Raw genomic sequence first — 24,898 nt, forward strand, 5'->3', positions numbered from 1 at the left:
CAACTTTTTCTTGTTTTTGTTGATTTTTCTCTTCTTTTTTAAACCAAAAATAAATATGAAATTACGGTGGAAAAATGTGTCTCTGGCTTGGTGAGCAAGGCAGTGTGTCCCTACTAAAATAATTTATATAAAAAAATATTAGCCATTAAGCTCGAATACCGAAGCTGCCAAGTGCTTCGGTGGTAGCAGAGAAACAATAAGAACCCGAGGCTGGAAAACCGAACCAAACTAGGTGAGTAAAGAAAAGTGGTGAACGAAGCTGAGGTAAGTCGATTGTGTTCAAGAGAAGCTTTGGTCGAAGCTAAGGTTCGAGGGACTTGGAAAACACCAATCTCCCGCTCTACTCCTCACGGTAGACTTGGTCTTGCTATTGTCCTGTCCTCACGCGCGCGTTCACTATACAGTCCATTTTACTTAGCCTAGTGGATATCCTTCCTCAAAGCCTTTCTATATATTTCTCTCTCTCTCTCTCTCTGTTTTTTTTCCTTGTTTGTTTCGGGAGCTATGGCGAGGTAAAGCTTCTCTCCTTTAGAACTCGTAGCAAAGTTTGTCTCTTTATTAATGTTAAGCCCCAGATTTCCCCTAAGCCCTGAACTGATTTCGATTTTCCTTTTCCTTCCTGGGAATTAGTAAAATCGGAAAGATTGAGATTTTATACAAGTTCCTTCTAGTTTGGAGGGGGCATCGTCTTTATCGTTAGTCTCTATAGCTTTCATTTTCAAGTAATGTATGAGATATATATGGACTTGTTCTGCTCCGTGAGATTCCTTGTCTTGCTTCTAACTGCTTTAAGAAGAAAACCCTAGGTTTTTCTTGTTTTGAATGATAATCAAATCTCTTTCGTTTCTTTATAACTAAAAAAAAAGCTCTCAACTTTTTTTTTTTTGTATCATATATATATATCACAGTGCTTGGATTGTAGATGGCCCAGGAATGGCTTCCAAAGTGAAGAATGCTTCTCTCTCTTCACCTTTGCAGACCAGAGACAGTGGAGCTTGTATCCAGTGCCCCAACTGCTATTTCCGCATTGACAACTCCAATGTGAGTGAAATCTCTCTCACACACACTTACACTTCCTTGTCTCCTCTCAAACAGCAGACCACTTCTGATGAATGATTGACTTTTTCTCGTTTTCAGGTGCCGGTTCCATGCCCTGGCCTTCCTAAAGGTGTCAAGTTCGAGCCAACTGATGAGAATATCATCGAGTTCTTGGAAGCTAAATGTGGGGTTGGTGCCTCTAAACCCCACGTCCTTATCGAGGAGTTCATTCGCCCAGTCACTGAAGATGTTGGAATCAATTACACTCACCCTGAAAACCTTCCTGGTATCTATCTATATAATAATACTTGTTCTTCTCTTTTTTTTTTAGTCTCTCTTTGGTCCAATTTTATTGACTTGCTTGAGAGCTATGCAGGTGCAAACAAAGATGGAGTAAGTGCCTTCTTCTTTCACACCACTGTTCAAGCATATGGAACAGGACAAAGGAAACGCAGAAAGATCACACCCACATGCCTGAACGAGGAGCCAGTTAGGTGGCACAAAACAGGCAAAACCAAGCATGTGCTGCTCAACGGAGTGCAAAGGGGTTGCAAGAAGATAATGGTGCTCTACAAGAGCGCTCTAAACGGATCAAAGCCTGAGAAAACAAACTGGGTTCTGCACCAGTACCATCTGGGTACGGAAGGGAACGAGAGAGGAGAGTATGTTGTTTCAAAGATCACATATCAGAAGGAGAAAGTAAAGGATGAAGGGGAGAGTTCTTCAGGGGTTAGAGGTGGCCCAACAACACCCATGACGAATACTCCTACACCACCTAGACCTCTAGATGGTGTTGTTGCTGAAGATGAAAAAGCTTTTGATGATGACAAGATGTTTGATCCATTTTATGAGGTAGGTCAGGTCATTCAATAATAAAAAAAAAAATATCGTTTGTGCGCTATGTTTTTCTAACTAGAGACTAAAAGTCCATGTCTTCATCTTGTGGTTAAAATCAGGGACTGGACAGCATTCCAGAAGCTGCTTTGTGGTCCAAGAAAGCTAAAAGGGAAGAAGATGTGGTGGGTGTAAAGGTTAGTGAAGATAACTTGACATGCAATGAAAGCATCGAAGCATCATCTGTTTGGGAGAACCAGCTTCTCCCCAATCCTAGCCTCGGGGAATTAGATGGTTTTGCGCTTTCAGATCTGGAGAATGCAGATTTGGGGACTCCCCCTGATTTCCTCACTGTAAGATCCAAACTTAATCACTTTGTAGAAGAGGGATCATTGAACTTGGATGCTGATTATGGATATCATTGGGGGTGGGTGGATTTTGCAGTTAGCTTCACAGGATAGCTTGATGAATTGGATGGGATGGCTGTGACTGGATTGTTGCTCTGCTAAAATTCAAATGACGTTTTATCAGATAAACGTAGAGACATGTCGGAGAAGAGGCAAAAGCATTAGAATGTGTATTAAAGAAAATACAAAAAAAAAAAAGGAGAAAACTTTGAAGTCTGCCAAGCTCTCAAGTCATATATCTTTGTGATCAGTTTTACTTGAGCGAATTACCAGACTACAAATTTTCTCTCGGATCCACGGAAAGTTTTTCCTGGAATAAACAATTTCAATCTCCTACTGTGTTTCACTTGATTGTAATTCAGAAAGACATTTTGTGTACTACTTTGCTTTGTGTGTTGTGGTTCACTCTGTTCTGTTTCGGTTAAGGTCTAAACAACTGTTATAAGTATCTTCTGATTATCATGTTCTGTTTGTTTGTACGTTTAAGCCATGTTCTGTTTTCAAGCTCCATTTTTTGGCTAAGTGGTGAAGAATAAACAAAGAGCTTATTTGATCAAAAAAAAAAAAAGAGCTTGAACGAAAACAACATGGAGGATTAACAGAGCTACTAATATATGACCACATCAACTTTCCTTCAAATAAAAGACAGTTTCAATCTCATGTCGTCTTTCTAAAACTTGTTTCTTTTCGTAATGGTTAACTAGTCTCTTCCCAAACTTTGCCTGTCTGATGACTGTCTTGTGGGTCACTCACTCTGTTTTGTCTTGGGTCAAGCAAGGTCGGAACAACAAGTGTTAAAAAAATATATTTTGGTATTTACCATTTTGACCATATATTCTGATAATATCCCGTTATTACCTCCAAATAAAATTATTAATCAGACTAAGCACCACTCTTAAAATGATATTCATAACATTTTCTCTTCTTCAGTAGGAGCAGAATCTTAAATTAGGGCTTTCCCTTTTTTGAGAGCTATAAGCTTTTCCGCGCCTCCAAATTAGACCTAGCTTTGGTATTGAAGAAGATTGAGACTGAAGCCATATCGATGGTGAGGAGAGGTCGCGGCGGAGGAGGAGGAGGAGGAGGTATGGGGGGAGGAATAAATCGGAGATATCTGAGTCAAGTAATGGATTCGTGCGGGAAAGAATTAGCAACGGCGGAGGAAATAGTGGATGACCTTCGTTCCAGGTACGGTAATTTCGCCAGGTTGACCCGTCAAGTGCTTCTCCTCAACGTCAGACATGTCCTTACTTCCCGATCCAACAACAAGCGTTCCAAAGACGAAGACGAAGATGACAACAATGGCGATGATTCTGATGATGGTGGTAAGACCAAGAAGAAACCAAGACGTGTTGATGAGAAAGAGGACAAGTTGCTGCGAGCTGAGCAATCCCATCTCAAGAGGAGAAACAAGGAGCGTTCAGTGTCTTCTTCTTCTTCGGAAGACAGTGGCGATATCTCCACTTCCGAGGACGCCATATACAGCCAGAAGTTGAGCCCAAGGTTCGATTTGATCAATGACAGCCTACGAGATAACTACGCTAAGATGAATAGCCCCAGCCCCAGCCCCGCCCCCAAGAAACCCATTAATGTCGAACTTGAGACTGTTACCAACGACAAAGCAAGAAACAAGATGATGACTACAATGGGTGGCCGCCTCAAAAAGGAACCTCCTAGACTCTCTCGTCCCTTAACTCCTAATGCCTCCGAGGTGCTTAAAGGAGGAGGAGGACCTACTTTTAAAGACTTTGGTGGGATTAAACAAGTGTTGGATGATTTGGAGAATTATATCCTCTTCCCTCTTCTCAATCCTCCTCCCTTTAACACTGTGGGAGTCAAGCCTCCTCCCGGTATTCTCTTCCATGGTCCCCCTGGCTGTGGTAAGACTCAGCTCGCCAATGCCGTTGCCAATGAAGTTGGTGTTCCCTTTTATCAGATTTCTGCCACTGAAGTCGTTTCTGGTGTCTCTGGTATTCTCTATCCCCCCTTTCCAATCTCATTTCTTTTAATGTATCTTGTACTTACTAATCACACTATGCTCTCTCTCTCTCTCTCTCCCAGGTGCTTCTGAAGAGAATATTAGAGAGCTCTTCTCTAAAGCCTATAGGACTGCGCCTTCCATTGTCTTTATCGATGAGATTGATGCCATTGGATCCAAGAGAGAGAACCAGCAAAGGGAGATGGAGAAGCGGATAGTTACTCAATTATTGACTTGTATGGATGGCCCTCGTAATAAAAATGAAGCTCATTCTAGTTCTGGATATGTTCTCGTCATTGGAGCTACTAATAGGCCTGAGGCTCTTGATCCTGCTCTCAGGAGAAGTGGCCGATTTGAGCGTGAGATTGCTCTAACCGTTCCTGATGAAGATGCCAGGGCTGAGATACTCTCTGTTGTTGTCCAAAGACTTAGACTTGAAGGTTCCTTTGACATGAAAAGAATCGCTCGCTTGACTCCTGGTTTTGTTGGTGCTGATTTGGAAGGTGTAGCTAACATGGCTGGCAGTCTTGCCATTAAGAGGATCAAGGATTCTAGAAAATTGCAACTGTCTGGTGACAACGAGGATGATAAATCTTGGCTGAGGCAGCCCTGGTCAGAAGAAGATTTGGATAAGCTCTTTGTCAGAATGTCTGATTTCGAGGTGAGGATGCCTGATACTTGTTCAATGCTTACAACGTTCTACACTTAAAAAAAGGTTCCTGACTCTGTTAGGTTCTCTCTTTTATTTCGTACCAGGAAGCAGTAAAGTTAGTAAAGGGATCTTTAACACGAGAAGGTTTCTCTACTGTGCCTAATGTAACATGGGGTGATGTTGGTGGACTTGACCATCTACGGAGTGAACTCAACAATTACATAGTCAAGCCTATCAAAAATCCAGAGATCTATAAGGTAGTAATAAAACCCTTGCCACCGTTACCTGGTCTTGTTCCATTAGTGTCTGAATGTTTGGCTTTGTATCTTGTTTAGGCTTTTGGGGCGACCTTAGAGACAGGTTTCTTGCTCTATGGACCACCGGGTTGTGGCAAGACGTTGGTTGCAAAGGCAGTTGCAAACGAGGCAGGAGCTAATTTCATACATATCAAGGTCTGACTTCCACGCCACAATTTTTCTAGATTTTGTTTTGCATAATGTGATATATATCTTTTTGCTATCTTGTGTCGTTGGCTTGCAGGGTCCAGAACTTCTAAATAAATACGTTGGAGAAAGCGAGCTTGGTATTAGGACCTTGTTTCAGCGCGCCAGGACAAGCTCGCCATGTGTACTCTTCTTTGATGAGGTTTGTGGTTGTTTCACTTAATTTGAACAGTCTTTTTTTAGTCTGGCTAGAAACGCAAACATGTAATAATATATTGAGAAGATTTTTCAAACTATGCAAGTTTAACAAGAGCTGTCTGTGTCTTGTTATACACGAGTTGAGTTAATGTCTTTGAATTTCAGGTGGATGCTTTGACAAAAAGTCGTGGGAGAGAAGGTGGTTCGGTTGTTGAAAGTGTTTTGAACCAGGTGATAAAAAGGGTTTCTTGGTTATATTGAATGCTGCAAAACCCTGAATCTTTAGATCAAGCGTTGATTCTTTGATGTTTATTTACAGTTTCTTACTGAACTGGACGGTGGAGAGAGACGCAATGTATATGTAATCGGAGCTACGAACAGGCCCGATGTGATGGATTCTGCATTCTTGAGACCGGGTAGGTTTGGGAATCTAGTGTATGTACCCCTCCCGAACGCGGATGAGCGTGTCTCGATCCTGAAATCTATCGCAAGGAAGAGACCCATAGATCCGAGTGTTGATCTGGATGCCATTGCAAACAAGTGCGAAGGTTTCAGCGGAGCTGATCTCGCCAACCTGGTAATTGTTTTTGTTGAAAATCATGAGACTGCTACTACCATGTTGTGTAGTAATTATTCTGATGGTTGGTTTTGAATTTTGATGAAATGGAAGATGGACAAAGCGATACACGTGGCAGTGAAGGAGAAATTCGAGTCAAGTGAAGATGAAGAAATAGATTTAAGTGATTGCACCATCAAGATGACTCATTTCGAGCAGGCCTTGTCCTTAGTCACACCATCTGTGAGCAAACAGGTAAACATAAAATGCTCTCTGTTAGAAGGTGAAAAAGAATCTTTCATATTTTTTGTTTGGGTGTATGTGCAGCAAATAAAACACTACGAGGAACTACCAAAGAAGCTACAAAGAAGCAGCAACAAGATGGAGCAAATCAACGTAGGATCATCTTTTGCACTCGAGTAATAAAGAAAAAGGACTTATATCTTAATTTATAAAATGTTCCCATTTTCGCGAGGGATATGATGCCATATGTTTGTTTTTTTCTTTTTACAACATGAGACACGTAATGTTAAGATGATCAAGTTTTGTGTGGGGTTCCTCCAACAAGTGTTGTCTTTCAAATTACAAGCGGGGAATCTTGTAGTAGTAAACAGGTTAAGATATAGGAGGGAGATGAAGAAGAGAGCCAACATTCAAATAATAACCGTAGAAGAGTAGTAAAATAATTTCAAATGTTCCATCGCGTAGCTTATAGTGGGACCCACTAAGAGTCGTGTGTTAAACAAAATATAATAAATAGACGGAGCACCCGATCGATCGATCGATACAAAGTTGGGATATTGCTAAAATAAATAAAAAGAAAACGCAGCAGCAAGGAGGGGGAGAAGATGGATCAGGATCCGAGATCCACGGCAACGGCGGCGATCGAGCATAGGTCGTTCGCTCGGATCGGGTTTCTGGGGAATCCAAGCGATGTATACTTGGGGCGTACAATCTCATTCACAATAGGAAACTTCTGGGCGTCAGTAAAGCTGGAGCCATCGGAACATATGATAATAAAGCCACATCCATTCCACGATCTCGTCCAATTCACCTCTTTTGACCATCTTGTACTCATTTCCATCTCGAATCTGTGAAATTAGTTTATAATATGAAAATTAGTTTTAGTTTTTGGATATACATATGTGAAATTAGTTTTTAACTTTTTTTTTGTTTTTGTTTTGGGTACTTTTTGCTTTGCTTTGCTTTTAAAGGTGAAACGGTTGGAAAATGAAGGGTATTACGGTGGTGTAAGGCTGCTAATGGCAATTTGTAAAGTGTTCCGTAACTATTGCAAACATAATTCCATTCACCTTCATCACCGTAACTTCTCTCTTTCCTACGACACCAATATCCCTAGGCAGGTAGGTAGGGTACACTGTTTGATATTCTTTTTCTTTCCTGCCTTCTCAATTTGAATTCTGCTTCTTTTTTTTGTTTTTCTAATGTTCCAGACAGGGCTTTCTGGTTCCAGCGCCATTGTCTCCGCTGCTCTTAGCTGCCTTCTTGACTTCTACAACGTCAGGCATCTCATCAAACTACAAGTTCGCCCTAACCTTGTTCTCAATGCTGAGAAAGAACTTGGCATTGTCGCTGGTCTTCAGGACCGAGTTGCTCAGGTCTATGGTGGTCTTGTTCACATGGTCAGTCCCCTCCCCTATATACATACATAGAGCCTTTTGTGTTCCATCATCACTTGGTGTGATCTTTTGTACCTTTGCAGGATTTTAGTAAGGAGCACATGGATAAACTTGGACATGGGATCTACACTCCCATGGATATCACTCTCCTTCCCCCTTTGCATCTCATCTATGCTCAGAATCCTAGCGACTCCGGCAAGGTATCTTTTAAATAACTACAACTCAGGGACGTATATAGTTGAGTGAGTAACAAGTTTCGCTATTTTTACATGTTCTTTTTTTTTTTTGATAATTTACCACTGCAGGTACATAGTAGGGTTCGACAAAGATGGTTAGATGGCGATGAGTTGATAATTAAATCAATGGAAGAAGTTGGAAACCTAGCAGAACAAGGTCGAACTGCATTGCTCAAAAAGGACCATCCCAAGCTCCTCGAACTCATGAACCGTAACTTCGACCTTCGGAGGTAATAATATATATCTGATTGCAGAAATCGGAAACCTACATACTCACTCACCTACATTACTCTCTGTACGTAGGAAGATGTTTGGGGACGAATGCTTAGGAGCGATGAACATAGAGATGGTGGAAATTGCAAGGAGGGTTGGTGCAGCTTCAAAGTTCACTGGAAGTGGAGGAGCAGTGGTGGTTTTCTGTCCTGACGGTCCATCTCAGGTGAAGCTTCTGGAAGAAGAATGCCGCAAATCGGGATTCATACTTGAGCCGGTCAAGATTGCGCCTTCATGCTTGAATGATTCTGACATTCAAAGCCTTGGTTGAGTCTTCTTACAGCCTCAGTTACATTACACGTGAGCTTTTATGTTCTTAGTTCCATTGTTCTACGTCTTTGGTCTTTTCCTTGGTTTATTATATCCTCTAATCTTTTCTGTTTTGTTTTTTTCAACATACAGTTTTTCACGCTTTTTGTCAATTTTCTTGCTCTTTCTTTTTCTTTTTGTGTACAACTATATATTACACAAATCTAAATATACATACATTATGAATAAAAAAAACTATAAACATTAAGAAATCATGTTGCAAGAAACAAAAAAAAAAAATTCAATATTGCATTCCATATCTTTTTGTACACAACATGCATTTATGGGCCTGGGCTTTGAATGAAATATATAAAGTAGACATGAAGACAAGAAAAAAAGAATGAAAAAGTCGGTCTGGGCTTTGAACTTCAGCAATAATATGCTGGGCCAACTTTTTCTATAAATATTGTTAGATTGATTAGAAGTTTCCTCCTGTCTTACTGGATAAGAGGCCTTTTTAGTATAGATTAGGGATGATGTACATACTTTTTTTCTGAGTTGATGATTGAAACGTGAAAGTGAAACATAAAACAATAAAGAGAAAAAGGTGGAGGTTAGATTAGATTGGTTTTTGAAAAAAAAGTTAGGCGAAGTATTATTTTGAATTAGAGTAGGGATTGGAATACATCCATTTGACCAACAAAGAGAGAGAGGAAGGGATATCTGTTGATGGCGTCGTCTTACTTGTCATGGTAGACGGAGTTTGACATATACTAAAAAGGTTGGGATTTTGTTTTTAAATCTAATTGTAGTTGTCAATCGATTTGATTAAAAGGTCAACTCCCACCACCACTATGGGGGAAAGGGGGGGGGATGATTTGGTGTAGTTTCTGACTTTATATTAGTTGGAACTTGGAAGGGGGAGGGTACGGTACACTCGTCGCCACCTTGTAGGCTTTTATCATGAAATATATTTGCTGTCGTCCAAAGTTGAATGGATCATTTATGTAGTAATTGAGTGGGTGATTAGTAGTCGTGATTGAATGAATCTCTTCTTCTTTTCATTCTTTTACAAGTTTCATTTAGACTCCCGCCGCCGCCTCCTATATGTTGTGTGTGTTTTCCCTTAGTTTATTTGTTTGTTTCTTTTAAAATCTGAGTAAAGTATTTTTTAGATGGGAGGAGGGAATTCTAAAGAAGATTGGAGGCAAGAGCCGCCATCGTCATCATCAACAACAACAACAACATGGGCTTCTCATCAAAGTTATCCTCAGTCTGGACCTGGCAGCTACAACTATCCTCCTCCACCCTCTTTTTCTCCATCTCCTGCTCCCAGTTTTGGTGCTCAGCCGCCTCCTCCTCCTTATACTCAAGAGGAAGGCTATGCTTATCCTTATCCTCCCCCACACCCTCCTCATCCTCCTACTGATACGAAGAAGTTTGATCGCAGGTATTCCAAAATATCCGATAACTACGCCTCTTTACATCAGGTTTGCCTCTTTCCTTTTTGAAATTGTACACACAAAACACTTGGTGTTGAAATATGAATCTAGCTTGTCACTCACTCTGATGATTTACACAGGTGTCAGAGGCTCTAGGACGTGCAGGTCTTGAATCCTCTAATCTTATCCTCGGTATTGATTTCACCAAAAGCAATGAGTGGACAGGTTTTGTTTGGTTTGAGCTTTTTTTTTTCTTTCTTATATGACAAGGAGAAGACATGCTTGCTAGGCTAATCATCATCATCATCATCATCATCATTTGGTTTCTGTGCTGCTGCAGGCGCCAAGTCCTTTAATAAGAAAAGCTTGCATCATATCAGCACCTATACTCCCAATCCTTACGAGCAAGCTATCACTATCATTGGACGAACCTTAGCCTCCTTTGACGACGATAACTTAATCCCTTGTTTGGTTTTGGTGACGGTAACTCAATCACCCCCCCCCCCCCCCCCCCCCCCCCCACACTGCTTACTTGGTGTCTTTTGTTTATTTCAGATTATTAATTAATGGTCAAACATTTTACTCTCCTCCTACTCCTACTCCTAATCTCATCATCTCTTTTGGCAGCATCAACTCATGATCAAGACGTGTTTAGTTTCTATCCAGAGGGTCGATCCTCTAATGGATTTGAGCAAGTTTTGGCTCGCTACAGAGATATTGTCCCTAACCTTAAGCTCGCAGGTAGGTTTCTTTTTTGTTTTAAGCATTCTCTTATCTCCTTGTTAAACGAAAACTTTAAGTATCTAGAATCGTGTGTAATTGTATTTGTATTATTCAGGACCAACATCTTTTGCTCCCATCATTGAAATGGCGATGACAGTTGTTGAGCAGAGTAGTGGCCAATACCATGTGTTAGTGATCATAGCCGATGGACAGGTTAATATTTTAATTCCTAAGCTGTGATATGTGATACCTCTGATCTCTCTGTATCTAAGGATATCAATCAATCTCAGGTAACAAGAAGTGTGGATACGGAACATGGGCAGTTAAGTCCCCAGGAACAGAGGACTGTTGATGCAATTGTGAAAGCAAGGTTTGTGTGAATAATATCTACTACTACTACAGTACTTTGTGTTTCAATTTTATTTTCTTTTTTGTAGGTGTGTTAAGTAATTCGTTCCTTTTTCTTTTCTTTTGGTGTCGGTAGTACACTTCCTTTGTCAATAGTGTTAGTCGGGGTGGGGGATGGACCATGGGACATGATGCAGGAATTTGATGATAACATACCTTCCCGAGCTTTTGATAACTTCCAAGTAACATTACCTCCCTTTTTCTTTGTTTTTTTCATCTCGTTAACATAATTGATTTGATTCTTCCGTTTTGCCCCATCTCTCTTTTTTTTTTTTCATCTGTTTATAGTTTGTGAACTTCACTGAGATCATGTCAAAGAACAAAGAGCAGTCTCGAAAGGAGACGGAGTTCGCACTCTCTGCTCTCATGGAGATTCCTCCACAGTACAAAGCCACCATCGAGCTTGGCCTTTTAGGGTAACTAGTTAACCAAACAAAAAAAAAAAAGGCAAAAACTTTGAAACGGCTACGAAATTTGTTTATCAACTTTAGTCTTCTTGTCCTCCTGGCATATTTTGCAGGCGAAGAAATGGGAGTATCCCAGAGAGAATCCCACTTCCACCTCCGGCGGTACTGCAGAGTGGAGCAACATTCTTCAAGCCGTCACCAATACAGAGTTATGAACCGAGTGTACCTACTTTTCCGATGGAGAGCAAGAATATGACCAGCAGTATGGACGACAACCAGGTAAATATTAGAAACGTCGACTCTGTTCCAAAAATGAAAAGTTTGAAATACTCTTAAATTGGGTTTGTTAATATGCCCTGTGAACGCAGCTATGCCCGATATGTCTGAGCAATCCTAAAAACATGGCCTTTGGTTGCGGCCATCAGACATGTTGTGAATGCGGTCCAGGCCTTAAGGTGTGTCCTATTTGCCGTGCACCCATCCACACCAGAATTAAGCTCTACTAAATGCACCAACTCTAGGCTCCATCCTCTTCAAATATATTTCACAACTTTCTTGTTAAAAAAAAAACAAAATGTTCTTTTGTTCTTTGATTGAATTCAGAAACTTAGCTGTTCTGTTGTCTCTTTAGCTACTTTGCTTGGGTTGCAAGTTTGATTTTCTGTTGATTGATTGATCTGTCGAAAGATGCTTTGCTTGCTTCTGTATTATCTATCATTTCCAACCCGTACAAGTCTAGCTAAAATACCCAATACAAGGCCCATTGGCACTAGATATATTCAGACTATTCCTTTCTTCTCCAAATCAGAAAAAATGGTCACTTTCTTTCTACTTTGATTCTTATCTTCTACCAAGGCTTTTCCTTTTATAGAAAACAAAAACCAGAAAAATACTTTTATGGATTCTCTTCGATTCAACCTACAACAATCCTCCAATTCAACTCAACCCCATCTGACCAAGAGTCACTAACATATCTAACAAAACCACTGAAAACTATACGTTACCAATTATCCTCTCTGCCCGTAAGATCCAAAACTTAGTACTCAACAACGAAGGGCAGACCGAACTTAACGTCGATCCCTGACTGTGAATTCTATTCATACCCACAGGAAACAGTGCATGAGCTGAGAGACTTGAGACACATGCCATACCAATAAACATGTGAAAATTAATAATATAGATACTAGTAGGTAGATTCATGGAGAATGAACACTATCCAAGCAAGGTAGCTATTGTCCCTTGCAACGTGTATCATGTTGTCTTCTTTTTTAATTTATATTAATCTTCATCATCAAAACAAAAATAAAAGTGAGCAGAGTAGAAGAAACTGTATATGGAAGTGTCAAAGACACAAAACACAAGTGTTGAACCAAAGACAAAGCAAAGAAGTTGATTCAAAGTTGCCTCTCTTTCTTTTCTTTTCTTTTTTTTCTGGGGTTCAATACCTTTTAACCTAAATATATATATACACACATGGATACTAACCCAAGCATTCACCACAAACACATCGTATACTTCACTTCACATATCGATTTTTCTTCTTCAACCGCTACCTCCTCGCCAAGATGGCCCAACGCTTCCAGTTGAACCCAAAGCCCTTCACTGACCCACCTGCCGATCCTCTCAAAAGGGTCTCTCTGATCCCAAGATCTGCCCAGGAGAAGCTGGCTGCTGATAACTTAGGCGAGAGTAGGCGTCCCTTAGCCCCTAGAACTCACGAAGACAAACCCTTTGGTGAACATTCAGATGCTCTCCAGCATCACAATATTGCTGCTCCTCCACATAATAATAATAATAATAATAAGGTGATGGATCATGAGGCCGAGAAGAATATCGGTTCTGTAGTCCCTAAGACCGCCGCGCATCATCCTCATTCATCTGAGGATCTCCACGATGCAAACAGTAGACATTCCTTGGTTCCGAGATCACTAGGTCACAACTCCCTGGGTGGAAGATTTGGACCTGGAAAGAACCAAGCTTTCCAGAGAAATGGGAGACCCGTGTTTTCACTTTCTGATGACCGAGTGATGGCTGACAGAGTCTTGAAGACTCATAGTCCAGACATGGTCTTCTTTGATGTCAAATCGCTTCTCTCCGTTGTTGATGACATCTTCAACTCTTACGTCCCATCCATTGACTCCTCCTCCTCTGCTTCTAAGGTTTTCTTTTGTTTCTTGCTCCACAATTAATCCCACCATTTTCGAGATTATAAATATTTTTAAACTTTTTGCAGCCGTCACTGGTGTTCAAGGACTACGCTGATCATACCTCCTTTGCAACTTTCGCTGACCTCATCGATCAAATCACTTGCGAGGTATAAATAAATATACTCATATGAAGCTTTCTTGTTTTAACTAGTATGTGATTTCATACTCTAAAAAAAAATAGTATCAAATGTCAGATCGAGTGCAAGTGTCTTCATGGCGGTGATTCTCACGGCGGCATGATGACATCAGGGCTTCATTTAGACAGCCGCAACACGACGACGTTCTCTGTTCTGTCCCTTGTCTCCAAATACCGTTGGGATGCTAAGCTAGTCCTTGTCCTAGCCGCTTTGGCCGTGAAATATGGCGTTTTTCTCCTCCTTGCGGAAACATACGCAACAAATCAGCTAACTAAATCTCTGGCACTCATCAAACAGCTCCCTAGCATCTTCTCTAGGCAGAACGCGTTGCACCAGCGTCTCGACAAGACCAGGATTCTGATGCAAGACATGGTTGATCTCACCACTACCATCATCCGGATCTATGAACTCCCACCTAACCATATCACTGCTGCGTTTACCGATCATATTCCCACCGCGGTTTACTGGATTCTCCGCAGTGTTCTGATCTGCGTTTCTCATATCAGCGGGGCCAGCGGTTTCAAGCAGGAGTAAGTACACTTTTTTTTTCTTTGTGATTTCGAAGCTTTCTTGACCTGCAAGAAAACAGTTTAAAAATTACTCATCTGGGGTTTTCAGCCAAGTCATGTCGTTTATGGAAGTTTCGGAGATACATGAGAATAGTGAGAGGCTTAGGAAGATCAATGCTTACCTGCTTGAACAACTCGAGAAGAGTCACCTCACCATTGGTAAAAATAATAATAATATATATATATATATATATATATTTGTTTTAAGCTCTCTTTTTTGCTCTTTGTTTGTCTGATCTCTTAAGCTCTATGTTACAGAGGAAGGTATAGTTGAAGAAGAGTACCAAGAACTCATTCAGACGTTCACTACTATCATTCACGTTGACGTTGTTCCTCCTCTCCTTCGTCTTCTCAGACCTATTGATTTTCTTTACCATGGAGCTGGTGATTCAAAGAGACGTGTAAACACCAATACCACTAAATCTCTTTCTATACAATCTATCTCTCTCTCTCTCTTTCATCACATGCTCTGTTTTGAATCATTAAACAGGTTGGGATCAACGTGCTCACCCAAAAGCACGTGCTGCTTCTAATATCAGACCTAGAAAACATCGAAAAAGAGCTCTACATTCTGGAATCCCTCTACACGGAAGCATGGCAGCAATCATTCGAGATTCTATGGGTTCCAGTTCAAGATTTATGGACAGACGCTCATGATGCCAAGTTCGAGTCACTTCATTTCAACATGAAGTGGTACGTTCTTGGAGAGCCTCGTAAGTTAAGAAGAGCTGCGGTAAGGTTCATGAGAGAATGGTGGGGATTCAAGAACAGATCTATACTCGTTGCACTTGATCCCAAAGGCCAAGTTATGTCCACTAACGCTTTCCCCATGGTCTGGATCTGGCAAACATTCGCGTATCCCTTCACCACCTCAAGGGAACATGACTTATGGAGTGAACAGGAGTGGAATCTTGAGTTCTTGATTGATGGCACTGATCCCCACTCCCTCAACCAGGTTTCCTTTGAAGAAAAACACATCTGTTGTTTATGAAATCATGTTTCTTGTGTCACAAGTAATTTGCAGGAGATGAGTAATTTTTTATTGTTTTTTCTTTATATCAGCTTGTTGAGGGAAAATACATATGTTTATATGGTGGAGAAGACATGCAATGGATCAGGAACTTCACTAGTCTGTGGCGTAGTGTCGCAAAAGCAGCAAACATTCAAATCGAGATGGTTTATGTTGGAAAAAGAAACCCTAAGAATGGAATCCAGCCGATAATCAATACAATCCGAGAAGAAAACCTCAGCCATACATTGCCGGACTTGTTTCAGATCTGGTTTTTCTGGACAAGGGTAGAGAGCATGTGGGAGTCGAAACAAAGGATGCTTAGAGCCCAAAGAACAAAAGGTCGACAAGGGTTTAAAGAAGAGGAAAAAGACCTTGTTCTTCAAGAAATTGTTGCTTTACTAGGCTTTGGAGGAGAAGGAGATGGCTGGGGACTGGTGAGTAAAACTGCAGACTTGATGGTTCGAGCCAAGGGGAACTTGTTTTCCAAGGGTTTGTCCGAATTCAACGAATGGGAAGTCAACATTCCCACACATGGTTTTCTGAAAGCACTCAACGATCATCTCTTGATGCGTCTTCCACAACACCACTGCACAAGGTTCATGCTTCCTGAGACCGCTGGGATTATACCTGATGAGGTGGAGTGCACCGAGTGCCGTAGGACCATGGAAAAGTATTACTTGTACCAATGCTGCCTTGAGTAAGGGGACCATGCTGATCTGGAAGCTTCTTAATAAAACCAAAGTTCATCTCTTTTTTTTTTCTCGTTCAGTTAAATATACTTGTTGTATTTCTCTACTTCATTCATGTGGTTGTTGCTGCTGCTGCTGCTGCTTCTGGTCTATGAAAGCAGAATCTTTGTACTGAAATTTGTGTGTTTATGATTTGGATAATAATAAAAAATTTATGTATTTGTAGCCAACTCTTATTTTTTTAAAGTTGATTAATATTTTTTTTTCCAAGTTAAGCTTCCAAAAACATCAATTCCATACATCAATACTGTTTATTTTTTTTCAAAACAGTAGGGCGTATTTTTCCTATGTTTTCCAAACTGTACCTTTATCAAATTTAGTATTTGATAATCTAATTATAGAATATAAGAGTTTGCTACAAATATATGAAACAGACAAATTTTCTAAAATAAGGCTATGGATCTCCATTATTCTCTCAAATCCGTGGGGTTTTCCTAAAATATCTCACCACTGAAAACATATAAATCCAACACATTGTCGTCTTAGGTTTCTTCATCTAAAGCTTTAGCAGTATTAAGAAAATAAATAAATAATACATACTGCTTAAGCTTTGGAACACCTTCAATCCTTTTTACAAAAAAGAAAAATGGCACGTCAATTTGTAGTATTTGGTCTATTGGCTTTGGTGGTGGCCACCGCATTCGCTGCTGAGGCACCCTCAGCTGCTCCCACCGCCTCCCCTACCAAGGCACCCGCCACCAAGGCACCGGCTGCTGCACCCAAATCCTCCACCTCAGCATCCGCACCCAAAGCATCGTCCCCTGTGGCAGAGGAACCAACAGCCGAAGACGATTACACAGGAAACAGCCCCACTGAATCTGTCGAGGGACCCACCGTCTCCTCCCCACCAGCTCCTACCCCAGAGGCTTCTGCTGATGGACCATCATCCGATGCACCCACCCCTGGCCCCGAGGTACTTGATGGCAGCGCCACTAACGTGAAGCTCTCCATCGCCGGCACTGTCGCCGCCCTCGGATTCTTCTTCTTCTCTCTCTAAGAAGTTTGTTTTTTTTTAAAAAAAAACGACAACCTTGTTTGGGACGAATCATATGACTGACTTTGTGTGACCAAATCTTACTTATATGCCAATTGTTATCAAAAGATTAAACGGACCTATTATTAATTAAATTAATTATACTACTAATATGTTCTTGTAACATTTTTTTTATGCTTTGTCTACGTAGTTTCCAGTTTGTTTTGTGGTTTTTTAAAAGAGAGAGGGGAAAAAGATATAAAGAACACAAAATTACAAAACGTTAATACAAATGATCAAATCCAATGTGTCTCTTTGTAAACTTAAAAGAGAAAGAAAAAAAAAAGAGTAGTTGAAGGATTCCAGACAGACAGAAATCCTCCTCCATACACAGGCGCTAAGACTGCGCAATATAATAACAACAATTCATATCTCCGAAAGATGTATGATTTTATCTTTTTAACATCTCTCTGCTTGCTACCGTAACAGAGCCTACAAAAAGACAGAAAACAGAACTTTATCAGACAGACACGAAACAAAAATGTATTATCTTTTTATCAACTTCTTTGGCATACATTTAAAAAAATTAAAAGATGAGCTTATTTATTATACCTTGTTAGTTTGGTCAGTGGATTTAGGTCTCTGTTTGTAGAAATTTGGAAGTGGCTTTGCCTTGAAGCATAGCCTTTGCCGTAGTTTACTTTCTTTGTTCCCCACACTCCTCCTCTCTTCCTCCTTCTCCTCCTCCATGGCTTTGAATTTCTCCTCTAGCTTCTGAAACACATCAAGAAGCCCATTTACAAATAATTGTACACGGCAAGATGAAAGCGTAGAAACCAAGAAAGGAAAAGAAAAAAAAAACTTGCCTTTTTTCTTCTCTCGGCTCTCTCCTCTGTTCTTAAGCCAAACGGTGTGAAACAGCTCGGTGTCCTGCAAATAAAACACGGACACAAATTATGCATTTAAGCTGCTGAGGTAATTATTCAATTTTGATTGATTATTAAAGAAGAGTTCTTACTCTGCAGGGAGGAAATTCCACCTTCCTCGACCTGTCTTGGTAGAAGAAGAACCATGACCTGTTTTCCCTCTGCACTTACTGTTTTAACACCTCCTCATGATTACTTCTCTAACCCACACATCAAGCAAGAAGGTTCTAATTAAGGCAGTGTTTTTTTACCTTGTGTTGTTACTAGACAAAGGTGTGGGTGTGGACAAAGAAGAGTCCTCCACAATTCCCTTTGTAGACACCTACAAAGACAGAACATAAGAAGGCACTCTTCTTGGTTATACGCCCTAACGTAAAACACTCTCTTTTTATTTATTTTAAGAACCTTGGTTGATGGTGTCCGGAGAGGAGTTTTGCATTCTTTGGTTAGCTTAGAAGAAGAAACTCTTGATGATGATCCATCAATCTTCCTTATGATGGACACCAACCTATTGAACTCTTTTGCAGGTGTGAAATTGTAAGAGGAGCTGCTAGGCTTTTTTTTGACTTGGAGTCCTCTCCGATATATTATTGAGCTTAGAGACGAGTCTCGGTGGTTTTGTACCGCTCTTTGGTTGTGCTTCTTTTGATTTCTTCTTCTGCAAACAAGTGTAACAGATGAAGAAAACTTTATATCATCAACACTAGTAATTAGAAAACTTTATACCTTAAGCATCATCGTCATAGGCGTCTTTTGTTCTTCTTCAACGGTAGTAGAGCCTTTGCCATTAATCTCTGGCTGCTTCTTCCCACGGTTCTCTTTCTCATCACACCTGCTTACTTTTTCTGCAACTACCTTCGTATCAGCATCTAAAGAACCGGGTCTGATTCTTGGAATCTCAAGAACCGGGTCTGATTCTTTCTTTCCTCCGCCATTGATAACTTCTTGAAGCAACAGTGCCTCTTCGGCAGCAGCTTTTCTTGCAGCAGCGAGTTTCTTGTAGTGAGCTTCGAAGAAGGCTTTCTTCTGAGCCACAGACCCTGGCCTCGAGTATCTCTCTGCCTCCGCCACATAACGGTTCTGTGTGGGGAATGATGACCATTTCTCCCAATCAAGTTTCTCAGACATGAATCTCCCAAAGGACACTGACTGTCCTAAACCACCAACAGAATCTCCCTGTTGTTACACAACAAGATACATCTTTGTTACAAATCTCTTTAAGCAAATAAACTGATAGAAAAGCAAGAACCTGTGGAGCTGCGTATGAGAATGGCTGCATGAGGCAAGCAGATTCTCCCATGCTCTTTGGAACAATGTTAATTTTACTGACAGTCAAGTGAAAATTAGTTAGTTACAAAGTTCCCAAATTTGTTTTGCAATATAAGAAAGAGTTGCTTAAAACAAAAATCCAAAGTAGAAAAGTGGAAATGTGGATTTTTGTCCGTTGTATTTAGCTTTTTCACTGTTTAAATTTGAATTCAAAATTTTGCAGGTAGTCTGGGACCATGTCTGTTTTTTTCCCGTTGATAGATAAAAAAGGCACACACTTTATGAGATAAAGTAAGTAGTCCGTAATATAAAAGATATTATCATTTTTTCTTCTAAAGTATTATATTTTCATTTAAGATTACACGTTAATGTTTTCAATAGTTTTCTTCTCTTAGACATGTTTATTTATATTTCGCTTATATTAACAGAAGATTAATTTTTTTGAATCCAACACCAAATTTCTATAAGAATTCTAAAGTGAAATCTTCTTCCTTATCCGTATATATATAATAATAAAAAAAAAAGAAATTATCCATTGGAAGTGGGACTACTGACTTACACTTGGGCTACTAAACTCAAGTGACCTTTGGTTAAAAGGTTGCTGGAGACATTAGACATTCTCCAGATTGTCCCTAATGTCGTGCTGTTATGAACTAAGAGATTGAGATTTTGGTTCCTTTTGCAAGTTTGAAGAACGAAACACCAATTTAGAATTCTTTAAAGAAAAAACAAAGAACAAAATCCTTAAGAATACAAATAAACTCTATATGACTTTGTGAGGAATAATATCCTCCTCTCGAGTCACTTTTTTTTTTTTTTAAATTTGTATCTCTCTACAAATACAATGGCTGAAAGAGTTTTGAAGCCAAAATGAGAGCCACCATTCCTTGGATCATTCATTCAAAACCCGTCTTGGAGTAGGAAGTAGTTCGTCTCTTGTTTCTGTAACCTTTACCTCTGGCCCTGACTTTACGAGTGGAGCAGACCCATAGCATCACTACCATGAACCCTACTCCAGATATCACCCACACAACGATCACCCACATCTTCAACCTGCTGAATCTCCCCCCTTCAGACGTGGTGGTGTCCTCATCGCTTCCTTTGTTGGCTTGTTTTGTTTCAAGTTTACCCACTTTCCTGGAACCAAAGGAGATACTCTCAGTTGACTCAGACTCAGATCCAGGTTCAGGGCAATTCCTTGTCTTGTGATGCAGCAACAGAGCTTCGTTTAGCTTCTGTCCACATTCAATACTGAGCAGGTCTCTTTGCCGTAGATCATTGTCTGTTTCGTGAACCTCGGAAGGAGTAGGCGGGTCCGGGAACTTAGACCAGCACTTGTTGATCATATCGGTGTTTCTCCAATTGGCCTTGTCGAAGCTCCAGTTCCCTACTCTGAACTCAAGTCCGTAATGGAAAACTCGATAGTCAACACCCGGTTCAGGAACGTAACCAGGGTATATCAATATCTCTTTCTTTATGATATGCCTCAAATTCAGCTGCAAATTTATATGTAAAAAGTAAGTATTTTATTTGAGAGAGAGAGAGTCTCTCTGGCATTACTACTATTTTGAATTAAAAGGGGGGGTTTGTACCTCAGCAGCACCGAAGGAATAACCGTACATTTCGCTGATCCAACCGGATTCATAAATATCCCCGGTTAACTCCTTTCCGTAGTGTTCTTTGTCTGCTCGAACCTCCTGCGTTTTCAGCAACCAGTACATTGCAAATTTCCTCAGGTCCTCTATGTGCATTATTATCACTCCTCCTACTTTATCACATGCCTCCGGGTTCCGCGTGTGAAGTTTTGCTAGCTCGTTGTCACATCCTATTAGATAGCTACAAACAAAAACAAAAACAAAAACAGGATTTTATGCTTATCTTCTTCTAAAGCGATAAAAAAAAGAGATGCATATTTATTTACTCATAAGGAGTTGAAACTGGACGTCCCCGAGCTGCCTTAAATTCCCAAGGAGTGATGGGTCCTCTTAGGATCATGTCAGCATCGAGAATTACTATGTACTCTGCATCTATATTCGTGTGATGAAGCCAATGAACAACTGCTGCCGGTTTGTTTATTGCCGGGTACCTGTTTCAGTCCAAATATCAGAGACCAAGATCCAAGTTATAATAACCTTCAAACCCCCCCCTGATATTAAAACTTACCAATCCCCTGTGAGAGGATGTCTGCTCATCGAAGGAACATAATGCGTCGGGGCCAAGTCATGACCTTTATACTTTTTAAGATCTTCATCTGTGCAACTCAGAAGCCGAGTGATATTTCCAGGCTGACCGCTTAACCTGAAACTGTGCATGAACCCAACTGTTTGCCAGTCGAAATAAGTTGTGCATTCTGTGGAAAACAGTGTGTGGATCTTTGGATAAGGTCCTTTGAATTCATGGACGGGAAGAGGCTGGTGTTGGTCTGGCAAGAGATGTACACTTCCCGGTGCAAGCAGCTTGGGCTTTGTTAACTCCATGAAAGTTTTGCTCTTGAGAAAGCTCAAGTATTTAGACCACTTTGGTTTGGGACACCCGTTTTCAGCGTGACGCAGTATGAGTCCCTCGTTCAATGTATTCATACATTCTAGACTCAAGAGTAAACCTCTTCGCTTGTACTCATCAGGTTCCATCATTTTCACCTATATTAATGGAAAAAAGTGTTTTCTCAGTAGTTACTTATATCCATCAGTTGAAGTGGAGTTGGTAGTACTTAAATTAGCGGGTAGGTACCTCTCTTGGGTAAGGAGGCTCGGGGAAGAGACGGTTGCAGTCATAGACAATATTGTCTTGGTGGTGATCAAGTTTAGTGAAAGACCAGTTTGTACCGATGGAAAAAGGCAAACCGTAGTGCATGAGAATAGGCTCAACACCTTCTCGTGGAACATACCCTGGATATATCATCAAGTCGTCGTTTATTTTGTGCTTTAGTCCTGCCTGTCGATCATTTTTTGTTGTTGTTAATAATGGAAATCAAAACAAATATAAAAGAGAGCAAGAGCAAAAAGAGAGAAGGAGAATTTACTTCAGCGGCACCGAAGGAGTAACCATACATCTCACTGATCCAACCTTTGCCGTAAACATCACCGGTAAGGTTGGTGGACCAGTGAGCAGTATCTTGGCGAACATCTTCAGTCTTGGAAAGCCAAAGAGGGGCAAGGACGCGAAGATCATCCATGTGCATAGCGAGAAGACCCCCAACTTTGTCACAGAGTTCAGGATGCTTTGTGTGCAATCGGACAAGCATGTTATCGCAGCCGACCAAGTAGCTGTTTTTTTTTTTTATTGTAAAGAGGTGTGTGAGAAAAGCAATGAAAGTAGTAACAAAGATCATTCATAATCAAGGTAAGAAGGGTACCGTACCCGTAGTGGGCAGCAAAGGGTCGACCCCTTTCAGCACCAAGTTCCCAAGGGATGATAGGACCTCTGATGATCTGGTCAGCATCCAGAATAACCACCCAATCCACATTCTTTGCATCTTCACTGTGTTGAAGCCAGTGAAGAACTCCTACCGGTTTGTTAATTGCTGGGTACCTTATTTTAACCCAAAAAAAAAGAAGGATTTAAAACCTGAATACATATAACTTGGATCAAGCAAAAATCGAAACAAAGACATGCAATTTTGGGGGTTCTGTCTCTCACACCTAACTAACAAAGTAAGAGAATGACTTAGAGAGTTTGTGTATTCTATATTTTACCAGTCACCGGTCTTAGGGTGCCTGCTCCAAGAGGGGACGCGGAAAGTGGGAGCTAGATCCATGCCTCTGTAATTCTTCATCTCCTCATCGGTACAGCTCAATAACCGGGTAATCGGACCGGGTTGTCGTGATTTCTTGAAGCTGTGCATCAGACCAACCGTCTGCCAGTCGAAGTAGTTTTGGCACTCCACCGAGAACAGCGTATGGATCCGATACGGCGCCCTTTGACCCCATTCATCCGCCTCCCCTATACCCAACGTGACAGCTGCCACAATCATCACCGTGATCAAACCCAACCGCATCTTGGAAGGAGGAAATGGAACAGAGAGAGACCGAAAAAAAGTCAATGCATGGAGAAAGAGGATCCTTTGTCCTTGTAATAAACAACAAGACAACAGGTGGAACTTATGATTAGGTAGTAGTAGTGGTCACCACGACGAACTGCCTACTCTCAATATTTTTCTTTCTCAAATTCAGACATCTTTCGAATTATCAAAAGACTCTTATTTTTTTTAAAAAAATTACGTTTTTTATTTTTTGCGTAATTGGGGAGTAAGGACGACTCTAAATCGACGAAATCTGGCTCCGGCGAGACGTGTGCTAGTGGCCCTCTCACGTACTTCCAAACACACGGCGAGTTGCCAGCGTTTGCTTTCTTTTTTTTTTTCTCCTAATTAAGTTATCCGATTAATTTATTTAATTACTTCCAAATCTGCGTTTATTCTGGTGTACATTCAGGCATCTATATTGACTTGTCTATACAAGGCCATTTCTTTTTTCCTTATTAAAATTCATCTACATGCTATATTTAGTATTAATATATTCACTCTCATTGTTTTATGCAACTCTTTTAAAGTTATAGAAAACCTATTTATTTTATATATGTGTGTGTGTATATATCAGTTCATTGATTATCAGTTTTTTTATCGGAAACTTATAACCTGTGATATTTTTCAATGATTTTTTTTGTTCTGCTTTTCTAAACAATTTTTATCTTGTCTTTAGTGGGGGAAATAATTGTTTGTTTACATACTTTTGTTCTTATCAGAATCATCATTTTGGTCTGTTATATATTCTTTTATTGGTGTGATTACATGGAGGAGACCAAGTTATGTTGCCTCAAGCCACTAACGAACACGAATCTGACTCATTCTCCCTCAGTAAACTATTTTGCCAATTGAGTGTATATTATATATTCTCTCTTCCGATTTGGCTTTTTATCATTTTAACTAACTAACAAACAAACAAAAAAAAAAAGAGAGAAAGGATCAAATATTGCAGCGATGAGGTCTTTGGTCTCCTTCACCTTAATGATTTGTGTTCTCGTCTTGGCCATGTTGATTATGGCTGCTGATTGTTCATATGGTAAAGGAGGAAAAAAACGTGTTCCTCCAGCAATGGCTCCTTCACCATCACCGAGTAGTGATGGTGGTCACTTTGGTGGAACCAACAAAACTCGTCCAATATCACCTCCACCTCCAAACGCAGCCACTTTCACCGTTTGCCCACAGCTAATCTCCGCAACAGTAGCGACTACTGTTACTGTCTTGGTTCTCATCTTGTAACTGAACTATATATGTATCTCCTTTCACTCGACATTGGTTCTCTAGCTTCTTTTCTTTGATGAATTTGTTTTCATTCGTCGTTACTGTGATCGTGGGATCTACACCAAGTTTCAAACTTCTCTGTTGTTGTTCGCAAACCAAAACTAATACTATTTATCATCAAATAAATGTTGTTGTAACTAATAAACAAAAACTTCTATATATATACTATTGTCAAATAAATTGGGTTTTTTTGGGTATGAAAAATAAACCAAAACGATTATAAGTTTTGCGATTTTGTTGTTTCCCGTACTTTGATCTTCATATTTTATT

The 24,898-nt window shown here is 40.3% G+C and overlaps 8 protein-coding genes across 9 annotated transcripts; 6 read left to right on the forward strand and 2 right to left on the reverse strand.

The window, feature by feature from the left end:
* Positions 1 to 156: 156 nt before the first annotated feature.
* LOC108861589 (SUPPRESSOR OF GAMMA RESPONSE 1) lies at positions 157 to 2,783 on the forward strand. The gene is made up of 6 exons (XM_018635491.2): positions 157 to 512; positions 909 to 1,041; positions 1,138 to 1,324; positions 1,415 to 1,890; positions 1,995 to 2,225; positions 2,317 to 2,783. Exons 1-6 carry the CDS (start codon positions 505 to 507, stop codon positions 2,359 to 2,361), a joined length of 1,080 nt encoding a protein of 359 aa, XP_018490993.1. The 5' UTR covers positions 157 to 504; the 3' UTR covers positions 2,362 to 2,783.
* Positions 2,784 to 3,241: 458 nt separating this feature from the next.
* Positions 3,242 to 6,673, forward strand: LOC108861584 (cell division control protein 48 homolog C). The gene is made up of 9 exons (XM_018635486.2): positions 3,242 to 4,249; positions 4,341 to 4,918; positions 5,014 to 5,166; positions 5,245 to 5,361; positions 5,450 to 5,554; positions 5,716 to 5,781; positions 5,870 to 6,127; positions 6,221 to 6,361; positions 6,434 to 6,673. The coding sequence occupies exons 1-9, from the start codon at positions 3,325 to 3,327 to the stop codon at positions 6,527 to 6,529; spliced, it is 2,439 nt and encodes an 812-aa protein (XP_018490988.1). The 5' UTR covers positions 3,242 to 3,324; the 3' UTR covers positions 6,530 to 6,673.
* A 203-nt stretch (positions 6,674 to 6,876) lies between these two features.
* Positions 6,877 to 8,697, forward strand: LOC108861588 (glucuronokinase 1). Of its 2 annotated transcripts, XM_018635489.2 has the most exons (6): positions 6,877 to 7,176; positions 7,321 to 7,470; positions 7,561 to 7,749; positions 7,830 to 7,946; positions 8,052 to 8,212; positions 8,286 to 8,697. In XM_018635489.2, the coding sequence occupies exons 1-6, from the start codon at positions 6,955 to 6,957 to the stop codon at positions 8,524 to 8,526; spliced, it is 1,080 nt and encodes a 359-aa protein (XP_018490991.2). In that variant the 5' UTR covers positions 6,877 to 6,954; the 3' UTR covers positions 8,527 to 8,697. The 2 variants fall into 2 exon arrangements, with proteins under 2 accessions (XP_018490991.2, XP_018490992.2); XM_018635490.2 differs by lacking the exon at positions 7,321 to 7,470 and having other exon boundaries at positions 6,879 to 7,176.
* Positions 8,698 to 9,063: 366 nt separating this feature from the next.
* Positions 9,064 to 12,210, forward strand: LOC108862379 (E3 ubiquitin-protein ligase RGLG1). The gene is given in 12 exon segments (XM_018636485.2): positions 9,064 to 9,285; positions 9,680 to 9,994; positions 10,087 to 10,171; positions 10,287 to 10,412; positions 10,415 to 10,429; positions 10,574 to 10,687; positions 10,785 to 10,882; positions 10,960 to 11,039; positions 11,154 to 11,259; positions 11,366 to 11,493; positions 11,598 to 11,763; positions 11,853 to 12,210. Coding segments are annotated over 11 exon segments (1,371 nt in total). The 5' UTR covers positions 9,064 to 9,285; the 3' UTR covers positions 11,991 to 12,210.
* A 732-nt stretch (positions 12,211 to 12,942) lies between these two features.
* On the forward strand, positions 12,943 to 16,328 carry LOC108862378 (protein SIEVE ELEMENT OCCLUSION A). Its single transcript, XM_018636483.2, is given in 9 exon segments — positions 12,943 to 12,984; positions 12,986 to 13,018; positions 13,020 to 13,643; positions 13,718 to 13,798; positions 13,886 to 14,358; positions 14,447 to 14,556; positions 14,656 to 14,798; positions 14,888 to 15,352; positions 15,460 to 16,328. Coding segments are annotated over 9 exon segments (2,607 nt in total). The 5' UTR covers positions 12,943 to 12,957; the 3' UTR covers positions 16,111 to 16,328.
* Positions 16,329 to 16,644: 316 nt separating this feature from the next.
* Positions 16,645 to 17,326, forward strand: LOC108857291 (classical arabinogalactan protein 11-like). Its single transcript, XM_018631253.2, has one exon. The coding sequence runs from the start codon at positions 16,745 to 16,747 to the stop codon at positions 17,153 to 17,155; it is 411 nt and encodes a 136-aa protein (XP_018486755.1). The 5' UTR covers positions 16,645 to 16,744; the 3' UTR covers positions 17,156 to 17,326.
* An 819-nt stretch (positions 17,327 to 18,145) lies between these two features.
* LOC108857292 (protein WVD2-like 7) lies at positions 18,146 to 19,487 on the reverse strand. The gene is given in 6 exon segments (XM_018631254.2): positions 18,146 to 18,227; positions 18,309 to 18,379; positions 18,463 to 18,616; positions 18,618 to 18,712; positions 18,784 to 19,233; positions 19,307 to 19,487. Coding segments are annotated over 6 exon segments (903 nt in total). The 5' UTR covers positions 19,358 to 19,487.
* Positions 19,488 to 20,019: 532 nt separating this feature from the next.
* LOC108862990 (peptidyl serine alpha-galactosyltransferase) lies at positions 20,020 to 23,609 on the reverse strand. The gene is made up of 8 exons (XM_018637274.2): positions 23,022 to 23,609; positions 22,687 to 22,857; positions 22,349 to 22,592; positions 22,057 to 22,260; positions 21,490 to 21,965; positions 21,248 to 21,412; positions 20,919 to 21,162; positions 20,020 to 20,822 (listed from the first exon to the last, which is right to left on the reverse strand). The coding sequence occupies exons 1-8, from the start codon at positions 23,321 to 23,323 to the stop codon at positions 20,223 to 20,225; spliced, it is 2,406 nt and encodes an 801-aa protein (XP_018492776.1). The 5' UTR covers positions 23,324 to 23,609; the 3' UTR covers positions 20,020 to 20,222.
* Positions 23,610 to 24,898: the final 1,289 nt, after the last annotated feature.

The sequence above is a fragment of the Raphanus sativus genome, chromosome 5 (genome assembly GCF_000801105.2).
Source record: "Raphanus sativus cultivar WK10039 chromosome 5, ASM80110v3, whole genome shotgun sequence".
Classification (NCBI taxonomy): Eukaryota; Viridiplantae; Streptophyta; class Magnoliopsida; order Brassicales; family Brassicaceae; genus Raphanus; species Raphanus sativus.

Bases quoted from the DNA above. Each gene is read 5' to 3' on its own strand.
- LOC108861588 (XM_018635489.2), top strand. From the start codon at position 6,955: ATGGATCAGGATCCGAGATCCACGGCAACGGCGGCGATCGAGCATAGG. The intron at 7,177-7,320 runs GTACTCATTTCC...TTGCTTTTAAAG, and splicing joins TCACCTCTTTTGACCATCTT to GTGAAACGGTTGGAAAATGA. The intron at 7,947-8,051 runs GTATCTTTTAAA...TTACCACTGCAG, and splicing joins ATCCTAGCGACTCCGGCAAG to GTACATAGTAGGGTTCGACA.
- LOC108857291 (XM_018631253.2), top strand. From the start codon at position 16,745: ATGGCACGTCAATTTGTAGTATTTGGTCTATTGGCTTTGGTGGTGGCC.
- LOC108861584 (XM_018635486.2), top strand. From the start codon at position 3,325: ATGGTGAGGAGAGGTCGCGGCGGAGGAGGAGGAGGAGGAGGTATGGGG. The intron at 4,250-4,340 runs GTATTCTCTATC...TCTCTCTCCCAG, and splicing joins AGTCGTTTCTGGTGTCTCTG to GTGCTTCTGAAGAGAATATT. The intron at 6,128-6,220 runs GTAATTGTTTTT...ATGAAATGGAAG, and splicing joins GAGCTGATCTCGCCAACCTG to ATGGACAAAGCGATACACGT.
- LOC108861589 (XM_018635491.2), top strand. The intron at 1,325-1,414 runs GTATCTATCTAT...AGAGCTATGCAG, and splicing joins TCACCCTGAAAACCTTCCTG to GTGCAAACAAAGATGGAGTA. The intron at 2,226-2,316 runs GTAAGATCCAAA...TGGATTTTGCAG, and splicing joins CTCCCCCTGATTTCCTCACT to TTAGCTTCACAGGATAGCTT.
- LOC108862990 (XM_018637274.2), bottom strand. From the start codon at position 23,323: ATGCGGTTGGGTTTGATCACGGTGATGATTGTGGCAGCTGTCACGTTG. The intron at 21,163-21,247 runs GTAAATAAATAT...TTTTGTTTGTAG, and splicing joins CCAGTTTCAACTCCTTATGA to CTATCTAATAGGATGTGACA. The intron at 20,823-20,918 runs GTACAAACCCCC...ATAAATTTGCAG, and splicing joins ATTCCTTCGGTGCTGCTGAG to CTGAATTTGAGGCATATCAT.